General features: G+C 51.9%; 1 protein-coding gene across 1 annotated transcript in view; it reads right to left on the bottom strand.

Annotated features, from left to right (window-relative positions):
- Positions 1–482: 482 nt before the first annotated feature.
- The window catches only part of LOC140397065 (annexin A4-like), a 22,839-nt gene continuing 8,526 nt past the window's right edge, over positions 483–14,795 (bottom strand). The window contains exons 2-5 of the mRNA XM_072486097.1: positions 12,390–12,561; positions 12,230–12,288; positions 9,036–9,158; positions 483–1,932 (exon numbers count right to left, since the gene is read on the bottom strand). Coding sequence (XP_072342198.1) covers positions 1,876–1,932; positions 9,036–9,158; positions 12,230–12,288; positions 12,390–12,561 — 411 coding nt within the window. The 3' untranslated portion in view covers positions 483–1,875. The remainder of the gene's footprint in view (positions 1,933–9,035; positions 9,159–12,229; positions 12,289–12,389; positions 12,562–14,795) is intronic.

The raw sequence follows: 14,795 nt of genomic DNA, 5'->3' as shown, positions 1-14,795 counted from the left end.
TCCAATAAAATCCGCTCTTAGGCCGAGAAACACCAGTGGGTATAGGCCCAGACTTTCCTCAGGCGTTAGAACCTCCAACCCAGGAATTATTCCAGTCACCCTTCTCTGAACTCTTTCCAACGCAGTTACATAAAAATCAGTCCCCAGTGTTCTCGACGTCGCCTCGCCAACACCCTGTGGAACTGTCGTAAAACATTCCTATACTTCCAAGCTAACTTTTCCTGATTCATTTCCCCGAATCCCTCTGTCCCAATGGGTTCTCCAGTCTGTCCATTGAAATAAATTTGCTCTTTTCCAGCCTTCCTCCCAGGTGGACAAGTCACATTTCCCACCGGATACGCCATCCATCGCCCACTCATTTAGCCCGCCTGATACTCCATCGTCCAGACGTTCCGGACCCGCACATCTGGTCGGCAGCTGCGCCGATCTCCCACCCCAACGCTGCATTTCACATAACGATTGAGAAACAAGAGTCTCGGCTGTTGCATTAATGAAAATCTTTATCCCCGAATTGGATTACACAGCATCTGGGCTGTCACACACCAGTTATTTTTAATGGAATGTGTCATTTAAATTGAACAAGAGCTCTGAATCACAACAGGTAGATTACCGCCAGGGCTGACAGCTGCAGGTTACCAGCGACACAGCCTACCATGCAAAGTTAAATATTTACAGGAAGACCCAATCCCTGATGAATTACACGAAGAGGAGCTGCTCATTCAAGACAATGCAGGTGATTTGTCTCGTAACCATCTGCTCAGGACACACCAGTGTTGTTACACACACACTGAACACTTTCATTGTTCAATCATACACTCGCACAATAAATTGTTTACATCCACTGCTTGAATAATCTTCGGCTGTGCATTCACAGTCGAGGGGATTTGCAACTGGTTAAGCAGGAACACACAATCCTGGGAAGCAGGTGCGCTCGATTTCACAGTGTGCTATTACTGCAGGAATAAAGTCCCACACCGAAATTGAGCCAAACTACCCACAAACGTGTTGGTTTTAAAAAAAATTTAGAGTCCCCAATTATTTTTATACAATTAAGGGGCAATTTAGCGTGGCCAATCCACCGACCCAGCACATCTTTGGGTTGTGGGGGTGAGACCCACCCAGACACGGGGAGAATGTGCAAACTCCACACGGACAGTGACCCGGGATCGAACCTTGATCCTTGGCGCCGTGAGGCAGCAGTGCTAACCACTGCGCTGGCCGTCCTAACTTGTGGCCAGTAACGAGGGTCACCCAACAGCAGCGGGACCAAACTTTTTTCAATATCCAAATCGTTTCGGGTATTTTTATTTTATTTTATTAATTTTTTTTTTTTTTTTTTTTTATAAAAAGAAGGGGGGGTTGATGTTGGACAGGACGTCGAATTGGATCGCGCTCACCCAGCAGTACATTCTCAGACCCCGGGGCCAAGGTGAACACCCCCCTGAACCGTCAGCGAGAACGAAGTGGGCGGCTTCAGATGACCATCGACATGCCTTTTCAGTTGACCCTCCCGCTGTGGAATCTCAGGTTGCAGAGTGCATGAATGAACGCAAATGCTGCCCCTCGATGAGTGACATGGCCCTGGTATCAGATTTCAAACCAGCTCCTGCCGTGTCCAGGGGCCACCTACCAGCTGGGCGTGTCGAGCACGCTTTCTGCTGTTGCCTCTCAAAAATGAACTAACGAAAAATAGCTGATGCACAAAAGAGAAATGCAATGAAGACAAACGAATGAACAGTCTTCAAGGTAATAGTAAAGAATCAGAACGGTTAAAGCTGCGAGTGATTAGTTGCGAGCAGCAAATAAGAGGGACACATCCAGTTTTAAATATCTGACGTCTGTCCAGCTGGAGTTGGCAGCGAGGGAGGGTGTTGATTATTCCCCACCACACAGTTCGAGCAGAATCTTCTTGTAATCTCCAGAACAATCCCCCTTGAAGCAGAAAGAGAAAGAAAATATCAATGCAAAGCCTGCCCTCCAATCAAGCCAAACATCACAGCGAGTCCAACCCAAACTGCATCATGATTCAGAACCGTGTCATCACAGTTGTGGCGGCAATCCCAATTGCAGTCATTCATCAGAAAGCAGATCAAATTAAACATCAACTTATTCCCTCATTTCCCCCCTTCAGACACTTCCCGTTCCCGGGGCACGGTTGAATCTGTCGCTCATCGCCCTCCTTCGCGGTTCTCAACCAACCATCCCTTGGCGTTGCAGCGGATCACGGTCTGCCTGAAATGGAGAGACAACCTCCCGCAGAAGAGGCCCCTCAGAATCCCTGCAGGGCCGAAGGAGGCCATTCGGCCCATCGACTCTGCACCGACCCTCTGAAAGAACGGCCCACACCCCCGCCCCGAGCCCCCTAACCCCCATAAATCGATCGTGGCCAATCCACCTAACCTGCACATCTTTGGACTGTGGGAGGAAACCGGAGCGCCCGGAGGAAACCCACGGGGAGAAGGTCACCCGAGGCTGGAATTGAACCCGGGTCCCTGCCGCTGTGAGGCAGCAGTGCTAACCACTGTGCCAACTTCAAAACAATTGGGTTCACACATTTAGTGTTACACACTCGGCCTGACGGTCGACTGCATGACACATGGCCCTCGTCCATTTTCTCCTGACACGTTAGCCGCTGGGAATGAGCAGGATTTGGAAGTCAGGGCCGGGATTCTCCCCTACCCGGCGGGGCGGGGGGTCCCGGTGGGATGGAGTGGCGGGAACCACTCCGGCGTCGACCCGCCCCAAAGGTGCGGATTTCTCCACACCTTTAGGGACCGAGCCCTCACCTGGAGGGGCTAGGCCCGCGCCGGAGTGATTGGCGCGCCGTCGACCGGCGGGAAAGGCCTTTGGCGCAACGCCTGCCAGGGCCGAAGGGACTTTGCCGGCCACCGTGGGGGCACCCCCTGGGGCCAGAACGCCCCGCGCCCCCCCACCAGGACCCCGCCCTCACCACCAGTCCCGCCGGTAAGGTAGGTGGTTTGATTCACGCCGGCGGGACTGGCATGACAGCAGCGGGACTTCGGCCCATCGCGGGCTGGAGAATCGCCGGGGGGGGGGGGGCGGGGCGCCGACCGGCACAGCACGATTCCCGCCCCCGCCTAATTTTCAGTGCCGGAGAATTCTCCCCCGGCGGGGGAGCCCCGAGAATCCCACCCCTGGTCTTTTATTTCCCACTCCCAAAGTAGGTGTTAGTAAATGTAGGTAATTCAAATACTCTTTATTGTCTGTGTTAAGGATTAAAACTTCAGTTTGGCTTCATGTTAGACAGAGGTGCCAGAAAGTCGACAATTCAGTTTCACTTTAAACTCAGCCTGCATTGTAATTTTTATTCTTTCCTTTTTCCTTTTTAAATTTAGAGTACCCAATTACTTAATTTTTTTAATGCAATTTAACGTGGCCAATCCACCTAACCTGCACATCTTTGGGTTGTGGGGGTGAGACCCACGCAGACACGGGGAGAATGTGCAAACTCCACACGGACAGTGACCCAGGATGCCTGCATTGTAACTGAGGTTTCACGACATGATAACAATTGCAGGCTTTATAAAAACTGAGCTGTTGCTTAGCAACCGCAGGCCCACCCCGCAAAATACGCACTCGTGGTTCAGTTGTAACCAGGTACCAGAGAAGACAGCAGCTCGGACAGAGACTGCCGGAAGCAGAGAGACAGAACAATGGAGTAAAGGGGCGGGAGACAGGTCCATCAAGCTAAAGGTACTGTTCATTTAAGTTGAAGAAAGGGAGCAGAGTGAGTCTCCCAGTTACAACTGAGCTGAAAGAAGCGGACCACGTGGAGTCGACTCCCGAGAGTCCAGATATCAGAAGTAATCCTCAGTGATGTGAGCACAGCCTGGTGTCCTGACTGGGTGCCCGAGAGATTGCGGGGAAGCTTGAATGCAAGTGGCAATCCAAAAGGGAGGAATACTGAAAGGAGAGGTGGAAATCCTGGAGTGGATCCTGGGTGGAGGCACTGGAGTTGTTTGGGAGAAGATTTGCAAGAGTGTTCTTCGAGAGTGGGGGTTTGGAAACATTGGTACGGATGTCAGGAGTTTAAGTTGGCATGTCGCGTGACAACAATGCGTAGGAGTTTTTAATGGATGGCATGCTACTTTGCTTCTGCGTGTGATGTGTCGATGGTGTTTTCGAGAGGCTTCGGTCTCAGTGCAGCAGCTCTGATAGATTACACAAACAGCACGGATCCCGGGGCAGGCTGACTATCAAACTCTGAAACATCACTTACACAACATATTGGAAGTCTATTACTGGGATACACGGCAAGGACTCGTCTTACAAACCACTGAGACTTAATTAATCAAAATTAATTAAATATTGACCAACTCTTGCTGCCAACGGAGCCACAATACTCCAATCGTCACAGACATAATAAAACCTGAAGGCAGCTTCATCGTCAAACCTGCAGAATCCAAACAGAAAGTGAACCCAAGAGACCAGGATGGTTATAATTCAATTAATTTCACATTCCACTTGACAAAGACACTCCAGTAAACTACTTCTGCCTCCTGCGGGTGTGTGGTCGATTTGTAATTCTGACCCATCACAATTCCCCTTTTACCCCGTGACATATTAAATCCACGCTGCTCGTTTCCCACAGCGGTGGGGGTCGCGCTCTGACTGGATCTCTGCAGACCAGATGGGTACGCACAGTGCACCGGCGGCCAAACTTGCCAAGGAAGAGCAAACTCCTCTCAGTTTGGACAGTCCGCCTGTGAACTGGAATAACCCGCCCCCGCGTCATGGCCAGGATCAGACCCGATGTCTTGCAAATTGCGAGCAACCCGTTCTTCAGCAATGCGCGCACGGCCCTGACAACCTCACTGCTGTCGCAGTCCGTCACCCATCCAACCGGTTTTCCGTTCAGGTTTTAATCCTGCAATCCCACTCTTCCCTCTCCCCTACCATTTGTTAGTGCTCTTTGGGGGGGTTTAAACTAATGCAGCAGGGGCATGGGAACCTGGATTGTAGTTTTAGGGTAAGGGAGAATGAGAGTAGAGAGGTCAGGAGCTCAGATTTGACGTCGCAGGAGGGGGCCAGTGTTCAGGTAGGTGGTTTGAAGTGTGTCTACTTCAATGCCAGGAGTATACGAAACAAGGTAGGGGAACTGGCAGCATGGGTTGGTACCTGGGACTTCGATGTTGTGGCCATTTCGGAGACATGGATAGAGCAGGGACAGGAATGGATGTTGCAGGTTCCGGGGTTTAGGTGTTTTAGTAAGCTCAGAGAAGGAGGCAAAAGAGGGGGAGGTGTGGCGCTGCTAGTCAAGAGCAGTATTACGGTGGCGGAGAGGATGCTAGATGGGGACTCATCTTCCGAGGTAGTATGGGCTGAGGTTAGAAACAGGAAAGGAGAGGTCACCCTGTTGGGAGTTTTCTATAGGCCTCCAAATAGTTCTAGGGATGTAGAGGAAAGGATGGCGAGGATGATCCTGGATAAGAGCGAAAGTAATAGGGTAGTTATTATGGGAGACTTTAACTTTCCAAATATTGACTGGAAAAGATATAGTTCGAGTACATTAGATGGGTCGTTTTTTGTACAGTGTGTGCAGGAGGGTTTCCTGACACAGTTTGTTGACAGGCCAACAAGAGGCGAGGCCACATTGGATTTGGTTTTGGGTAATGAACCAGGCCAGGTGTTGGATTTGGAGGTAGGTGAGCACTTTGGGGACAGTGACCACAATTCGGTGACGTTTACGTTAAGGATGGAAAGGGATAAGTATACACCGCAGGGCAAGAGTTATAGCTGGGGGAAGGGAAATTATGATGCCATTAGACGTGACTTGGGGGGGATAAGGTGGAGAAGTAGGCTGCAAGTGTTGGACACGCTGGATAAGTGGAGCTTGTTCAAGGATCAGCTACTGCGTGTTCTTGATAAGTATGTACCGGTCAGGCAGGGAGGAAGGTGCCGAGCGAGGGAACCGTGGTTTACCAAAGAAGTGGAATCTCTTGTTAAGAGGAAGAAGGAGGCCTATGTGAAGAGGAGGTGTGAAGTTTCAGTTGGGGCAATGGATAGTTACAAGGTAGCGAGGAAGGATCTAAAGAGAGAGCTAAGACGAGCAAGGAGGGGACATGAGAAGTATTTGGCAGGAAGGATCAAGGAAAACCCAAAAGCTTTCTATAGGTATGTCAGGAATAAGCGAATGACTAGGGACAGAGTAGGACCAGTCAAGGACAGGGATGGGAAGTTGTGTGTAGAGTCTGAAGAGATAGGCGAGATACTAAATGAATATTTTTCGTCAGTATTCACTCAGGAAAAAGATAATGTTGTGGAGGAGAATGCTGAGATCCAGGTAAATAGATTAGATGGCATTGAGGTACGTAGGGAAGAGGTGTTGGCAATTCTGGACAGGCTGAAAATAGATAAGTCCCTGGGACCTGATGGGATTTATCCTAGGATTCTCTGGGAGGCCAGGGAAGAGATTGCTGGACCATTGGCTTTGATTTTTATTTCATCATTGGATACAGGAATAGTGCCAGAGGACTGGAGGATAGCAAATGTGGTCCCTTTGTTCAAAAAGGGGAGCAGAGACAACCCCGGCAACTATAGACCGGTGAGCCTCACGTCTGTAGTGGGTAAAGTCTTGGAGGGGATTATAAGAGACAAGATTTATAATCATCTAGATAGGAATAATATGATCAGGGATAGTCAGCATGGCTTTGTGAAGGGTAGGTCATGCCTCACAAACCTTATCGAGTTCTTTGAGAAGGTGACTGAACAGGTAGACGAGGGTAGAGCAGTTGATGTGGTGTATATGGATTTCAGCAAAGCGTTTGATAAGGTTCCCCACGGTAGGCTATTGCAGAAAATACGGAGGCTGGGGATTGAGGGTGATTTAGAGATGTGGATCAGAAATTGGCTAGCTGAAAGAAGACAGAGGGTGGTGGTTGATGGGAAATGTTCAGAATGGAGTTCAGTTACAAGTGGAGTACCACAAGGATCTGTTCTGGGGCCGTTGCTGTTTGTCATTTTTATCAATGACCTAGAGGAAGGCGCAGAAGGGTGGGTGAGTAAATTTGCAGACGATACTAAAGTCGGTGGTGTTGTCAATAGTGTGGAAGGAAGTAGCAGGTTACAGAGGGATATAGATAAGCTGCAGTGCTGGGCTGAGAGGTGGCAAATGGAGTTTAATGTAGAGAAGTGGGAGGTGATTCACTTTGGAAGGAAAAACAGGAATGTGGAATATTTGGCTAATGGAAAAGTTCTTGAAAGTGTGGATGAGCAGAGGGATCTAGGTGTCCATGTACATAGATCCCTGAAAGTTGCCACCCAGGTTGATAGGGTGGTGAAGAAGGCCTATGGAGTGTTGGCCTTTATTGGTAGAGGGATTGAGTTCCGGAGTCAGGAGGTCATGTTGCAGCTGTACAGAACTCTGGTACGGCCGCATTTGGAGTATTGCGTACAGTTCTGGTCACCGCATTACAGGAAGGACGTGGAGGCTTTGGAGCGGGTGCAGAGGAGATTTACCAGGATGTTGCCTGGTATGGAGGGAAAATCTTATGAGGAAAGGCTGATGGACTTGAGGTTGTTTTCGTTGGAGAGAAGAAGGTTAAGAGGAGACTTAATAGAGGCATACAAAATGATCAGAGGGTTAGATAGGGTGGACAGTGAGAGCCTTCTCCCGCGGATGGAAATGGCTAGCACGAGGGGACATATCTATTACCCCTCAGTTTAAGGCTATAGGACAGAGGTCAGGGGTAGGTTCTTTACGCAAAGAGTAGTGAGGCCGTGGAATGCCCTACCTGCTGCAGTAGTGAACTCGCCAACATTGAGGGCATTTAAAAGTTTATTGGATAAACATATGGATGATAATGGCATAGTGTAGGTTAGATGGCTTTTGTTTCGGTGCAACATCGTGGGCCGAAGGGCCTGTACTGCGCTGTATTGTTCTATGTTCTATGTTCTACCAGCCAACAAACATGCCTCCCACACCCACAAAACAAAAAAGGTGTTAAACAAGTTACAACTGTCCGTCTCGGTTTAATATGACCAGGTTGGGCCAGATGTGTTTTTGCAACACGGGGATTGGAGGTTGGATGATTCAGTGACCCGGCTGTATTCTCTGCTGCAGATAGCTTTTTATCAAGGAGGTTATTTATTTCCCATTTTCTGGCCGACTCCAGATTCTACAGAATCTAGAACAGAGGGCGGGGCAAGCATTTCGGACTGGGGTGAGGAGACCTTCCTTCACTCACGAGGGTTGGGAATGGTGGTTATTCTCCTGCCCAGATGCTGCATCCTCGAGGACATTCAAGGCTGTGGGGTAGAGGCTGCCTGGCCTCTTGAGGGAGTGGAGGGATACGGGGAGTGGATGGGAAAACACAACAGAAGCTAAAGGCCAGTCTCCGTTGTATTAAATGGGAGAGCAGGTCAAGACTCCCATTCTGTTCTTAGAGGAGCGATATGGTCCTTAAAAAATGATACGGGTGGAAGTGGGCAGATTCAACAAAGCCGCCATTACTTTAAAGTTGTGGCAAGTGTGGTGTTCCTCGTGTTGCTTTTTTCAGGATGATTGGCGTAGTGTTTCACAAAGACCACACAATAGCTTTTGAAAATGAAATGAAAATCGCTTGTCACAAGTAGGCTTCAAATGAAGTTAACTTAAACAAAGCTATGATTTCATTGACACTACTAAACTGGGTTTCGACACCCAGTCCTTAAGAATACACAACTGATCAATAACATCGAACTACACTGATCTACTACTAATCTCACGACTGGTATAGACGATAATCTAACCTTGCTCACACACCATCTGCTCTCATGACCGTCACTAGCTACCTCCTGCATACACACCTCCCCTAAGGTCTAGCATCACGGTCTTCTATAGTTGGATCCGCAGCTCCCTCCAGTGGCTACTCTCGACACTCCATTAACCCTTGCAATGCTGATAATTATGATAAGACCACAGTAAGGTGCTCAGTTCCACACATGCATGACACGTTCGTCCACAAGACCTGCAGTACAACTGTAAATAATTACCAATAGGAAATTATCCTCGCAGCAGAACTCGGCTCGCTTACCTTGATGAAGGAATACAAAGTCTTGCCGTACATCCTCTGAAACTCCTGTTTAATGTCCAGCATGTCCACTTCAGAGCGAGACACCATGACTCTGATCAGGGTGTTGTCATTCGTACCAGCACCCTCAAAACAAAAATCGAGAGAGCGCCAAGTTAGACAGATCTCAGGCGACAGCAAAATCCTCGATGAAACTCTTGGGATCTCAGCCGTGGCTCGGTCCGCGGGGAGGTGTTTCAAGGCCCACCCCAGGGGCCTGAGCCCATTATCGAGGCTGACATTTTCCAGGGAGGAGGGAGTCAGAGGGCTTGACTCTCACGTGGGATGTGGCAGCAGAAAAGCCAGTCTATGTCTTCACGGGGATGTGAAGGTTCCTCGGGTACCACTTCAGACAAGAGCAGTGGTGTTCTTTGTGTCCTGCCCACAGTTATCCTGCAGCCAACATTTCAAATACCTTCTCGGGTCCTCATCTCATTGCTGTTTGTGCCCCTCCAGGGCACCAACCCCTCTCCCACAGTGCCACTCTCCCTGCGCACCAACCCCTCTCCCACAGTGCCACTCTCCCTGGGCACCAACCCCTCTCCCACAGTGCCACTCTCCCTGGGCACCAACCCCTCTACCACAGTGCCACGCTCCCTGCGCACCAACCCCTCTCGCACAGTGCCACTCTCCCTGGGCACCAACCCCTCTCCCACAGTGCCACGCTCCCTGCGCACCAACCCCTCCCCCACAGTGCCACTCTCCCTGGGCACTAACCCCTCTCGCACAGTGCCACTCTCCCTGGGCACTAACCCCTCTCGCACAGTGCCACTCTCCCTGGGCACCAACCCCTCTCCCACAGTGCCACGCTCCCTGCGCACCAACCCCTCCCCCACAGTGCCACTCTCCCTGGGCACCAACCGCTCCCCCACAGTGCCACTCTCCCTGGGCACCAACCCCTCCCACAGTGCCACTCTCCCTGGGCACCAACCCCTCTCCCAGTGCCATACTCCCTGGGCACCAACACCTCCCCCACAGTGCCACTCTCCCTGGGCACCAACCCCTCTCCCAGTGCCATACTCCCAGGGCACCAACACCTCCCCCACAGTGCCACTCTCCCTGGGCACCAACCCCTCCCCCACAGTGCCACTCTCCCAGGGGACCAATCCCTCCCCGACAGTGCCACTCTCCCTGGGCACCAACCCCTCTCCCAGTGCCACACTCCCTGGGCACCAACCCCTCCCACAGTGCCACTCTCCCTGGGCACCAACCCCTCTCCCACAGTGCCACTCTCCCTGGGCATCAACCCCTCTCCCACAGTGCCACTCTCCCTGGGCACCAACCCCTCCCACAGTGCCACTCTCCCTGGGCACCAACCCCTCTCCCACAGTGCCACTCTCCCTGGGCACCAACCCCTCTCCCAGTGCCACTCCCTGGGCACCAACCCCTCTCCCACAGTGCCACTCTCCCTGGGCACCAACCCCTCCCCCACAGTGCCACACTCCCTGGGCACCAACCCCTCCCGCACAGTGCCACACTCCCTGGGCACCAACCTCTCCCCCACAGTGCCACTCTCCCTAGACACCAACCCCTCCCCCACAGTGCCACTCTCCCTGGGCACCAACCCCTCCCCGACAGTGCCACTCTCCCTGGGCACCAACCCCTCTCCCAGTGCCACACTCCCTGGGCACCAACCCCTCCCCCACAGTGCCGCTCTCCCTGGGCACCAACCCCTCCCCCACAGTGCCACTCTCCCTGGGCACCAACCCCTCCGCCAGTGCCGTGCTCCCTTGACACTCGCACTCCCTCAGCACCGCCACACTCCCTCAATAATGTAGTATGGGGGGGGGGGGGGGGGGGGCGGGGCACGGTAGCACAGTGGTTAGCACTGTGGCTTCACGGTCCCGGGTTCGATTCCCGGCTTGGGTCACTGTCTGTGCGGAGTCTGCACGTCCTCCCAGTGTCTGCGTGGGTTTCCTCCAGGCGCTCCGGTTTCCTCCCACAAGTCCCGAAAGACGTGCTTGTTGGGGGAGTTGGACATTCTGAATTCTCCCTCGGTGTACCCGAACAGGCGCCAGTGTGGGGCGACTAGGGGATTTTCAATGTCAGCCTACTTGTGACAACAATCAAGATTATTCTAACGGAATGGATACATTAATATACGACGTTGTGAATATGCATTAGATGGTGGATCACTAACACCAGTCAGTCATGTGTTATGTATGTGGAATCATTCCTTGCAGCAAAGTGCCCACTCTGTCACCTGGTCAGATGCCGTACTGATAAAGAAGTCTTGAGCAGGATATCAGAGTACGTCTCCAGTCTGCCTGCTTGCCACACCTCGAGTCCGAGACAGAAGGATACATCTCACAACATCGTGCTCCGAGGTTGTCAAACGAGATGACGTGCTCCAGTCTCTGGAGTGAGGTCTGAACACTTGGACGTCCTGTGCTGCCCACTGTGACAAACACCCTGTACAAGACTGGGAACAAGCAGCAACACCCTGGTGTACACCGTCCCCAGCAAGTTAGCAGCCTATTTCACAACTGGAGCCATTACTCTCAAAGCTGCATTTTAAACTCTACATTTGAACACGATCACATCACAGACAGGTGCATTACGCGGAGAGAGCCTCTCTCTGCTCAGCCAGGTCAACGGCAGGCTGAAGAGTCTGCAGCCGTTGATCCAATGGTTGAGCGGTCAGTTCGGACAAGGCCTTGTGGACTGGGTCTCGGAACAGGGACAGCTCAGCAATGCCAGAGAAAGGGAATGATGGGCAGAAATCCTCCAGGCAGCAGCGAAAAGCACTTGGCGCTCCGAGCTCAGCTTGTCATTGCCACGGTCCAGATGAGCTATTCAAATCTCAAGTGTACCGAGCCCCTGACCCGGAGAGAGCACTTCAGCACGCACAGTCTTGATTATGCACATAACATTTCTCACGTCAGTGAAGTGTAGCACAAAGTTCTATCTGGGATTGATGTAGTGTTCCATTCCAGCGCGGATATTTGCTGCAAAATATCCCGCACCGTTAACAAACCCACCGCTCGGACAAATCGCACTCGCAGAGTGAGTCTGGTCTGGGCGACTGTTCTGTGGTGTTAACGGGGGTGAAATCTGCACCCCAGCCAGATGGACCTTCTGCGGCCCGACCATCTGTTCAGTGGGGGCAAAAGCTCGACAACGGGGAATGTGCAGAGTGAGCTCGGAAACCCACATACCTTCATTGACTTGTACAGCCTCCCGGCAAAGTATGCAGGTTGGCTCCTCATGTTCTGGACTGGGAGAGAGGGAGAGAGAGAGAGAGAGGGTTCATCAACAATTGCTCCAGAGCAATGCAGAAAAAGGTCAGTCGGGAAAACGGGGCATCAGGCAACTCACCCACTGCGAGTAAAGCATTTTCTAGACTACCGGACATCTCTCCCTTAACGCTGCTCTCAATATCTTTCTTCGCAATCTTCTGGTACTCCTCGAACACTGTTGAGAAAGAATACAAGACAATAAGACTGTCGGTACAAGTACCAGTCGATGCAGGACAGAACGCCCATTGCTCCTGTCCTCCCAACACAGAAATCCAGTCTCTTCCGCCAACCCCTCCTCCCCGCTCTTTGCTCGCGGGCCCCGGGCAAGGTCTCGTCCGCCGGGAGAACGTGCAGACTCCGCACAGACAGTGACCCAAGCCAGGAATCGAACCTGGGACCCTGGAGCCGTGAGGCAACAGTGCTAACCACTGTGCTGCCCCAAGCTGGCGCCAGTTAAACCCTGAAGGAGCAGATGCCACGTGTGGTCTTGGGAGCTTGGCAAAGAGAAGGACGCCAGGGCGAAGGCAAACTGGATCAGCAAGGGCTCCTGCCCCCGATCACACCCCATCACTCTCGGGCTTAGAAATAGTAAATGGAAACGCTGGTGAAAGATAAATTTGTCACTGCAAGAGGTCTGGATTCACGCATCAGCCATATAGAATGCTGGCAGGGCAGCACGCTGGCACAGTGGTCCCAGGTTCGATCCTGGCTCTGGGTCACTGTCCGCGTGGAGTTTGCACATTCTCCCACTGTCTGCGCGGGTTTCGACCCCATAACCCAAAAGATGTGCAGGGTGGGTGGATTGGACACGCTAAACTGCCCCTTAATTGGAAAAAAGAATTGGGTACTCTAAATTATTATTATTATTTTTTTTTAAATGTAGAATGCTGTAGTTCACGAGGCCACCATTCAGCCCATCAGGGAGATGGGCTGCCCTGTAATTCCCACTCCCCTGTCCCCCTTCCCGAATCCGGTCATCCCGCCTACTCCCGCACTCTTTCAGAAATTCATACCGTCTCTGCAATAAACCTTCAAACATGAAGACCCAGCTGCCTTCCTCCCGTTCAATCCTTCTCCAGAGAGGTTAGCCACATGCACGATCGAGGGGAATTCAAGGATAGGTCCCGGGGGGGGGGGGGGGGGGGGGGGGGGGGGGCGGAGACCCGGATCTGGCGGTCAAAAAAAAGGTTAAAACCTGCCACGGGTTTCCCCGCTCAATTCACCAGCTTCCCAAATTCCTAAAGGGATCTCCGGATGCTTCAGGAGCAAGTCACCAACTCGGCTGCAGCGGAGCTCCGACACGGATGGTGAGCCTCTATACTTTCACCGTCACGCAGGATGCAGCGACAGGCCGCTGTGCTCTCGCTGACCGCCTCAACCACCCCCCCCACCCCACTCACCGGGAGCCAGTTAGACCCTGAACGGCCACAGCACAAGCATCGGATAAAGGCCCCCACTAAAAACCGGTGTCCACACAGGTCCGCAGCCGAAAGAAACTCGAGAACGAAACGGAGAATGGCTGCACAGATTCCCTTAAAAACTAAATGCAACGCAAAGGATTTCAGTTGGACTGATTGAAGCCGCCAACTTCTGGCGGGTGAAATGACCTTTGGGTCAATGAGGGGATCATTTTATCAACAGTCGGAATACTGCCCCTCTGAGCCCGGTGCTGCGGAGTAAAACAAACGTGCTGCTCTGCGAGGGACTCGCTTCGATCCACAGGCGATACCTGCCCATTTTATTCTGTACAACTGCACATCATTACATTGGAAACTATTTGCGGGTCGAGTTCTGGCTGCCTCGAGGCGTCAGACACAAGAGTTCGGTCACGTTTGTTAGTTGGAAGAATGCCTTTGCTTCTTGGAGACAATCTTCGAACAGGAGAACTCAGCCCGTGGCTGCACACTCGGTGTTCCCCGTGGAAGGGAGGCACATCCCCGAAATCACTGCCGCCTTCAAACAGAGGAGATCTCTCCTCTATCCAACTTCGAAAGATTAAAGCGGTTGAGATACACGGGCGTATTTCGATGAATCTTCAGGGAAGAGGGTAAGAGGAGAGTTTGAAATGTGCTAGCCACTGCAACTTGCGTGCAAAACGTTTGGGACTGACTCAAGTGTGCCTTTGGGTCAGGAGGTTCGTGGCTTCCAGGTACTGGAGCACAACAATCTCGGCCCACACCCAGGCAGCGAGGGAGGGCAGTGCTGTCAGAGGGCTGATGGGAGTGCTGCACTGTCCGAGGTGTTCATGTTTAACACAATCAGCCTGCAGAGGGAAAATGAAGAGGTCTCATTCTGCTATTCCGCAACAGCAGGCAGTTCGCTCTCGCGTCCTGGCTAACATTCACCCCTCAAAAAGGAAAAAAAAAAAGTCGCCTAGGCAGCTTTTCCCATCATTTATCACATGCGGAGTGCAACTTAACTTCAAATAGAAATGTTGCTGTGGGACATGCTGAGGTTGCGAGAGATGCTAATGTTTCTTTTTATA

This window comes from Scyliorhinus torazame, chromosome 20 (assembly GCF_047496885.1).
Source record: "Scyliorhinus torazame isolate Kashiwa2021f chromosome 20, sScyTor2.1, whole genome shotgun sequence".
Taxonomy (NCBI): domain Eukaryota; kingdom Metazoa; phylum Chordata; class Chondrichthyes; order Carcharhiniformes; family Scyliorhinidae; genus Scyliorhinus; species Scyliorhinus torazame.
This window is presented reverse-complemented; position numbering and strand designations above follow the sequence as displayed.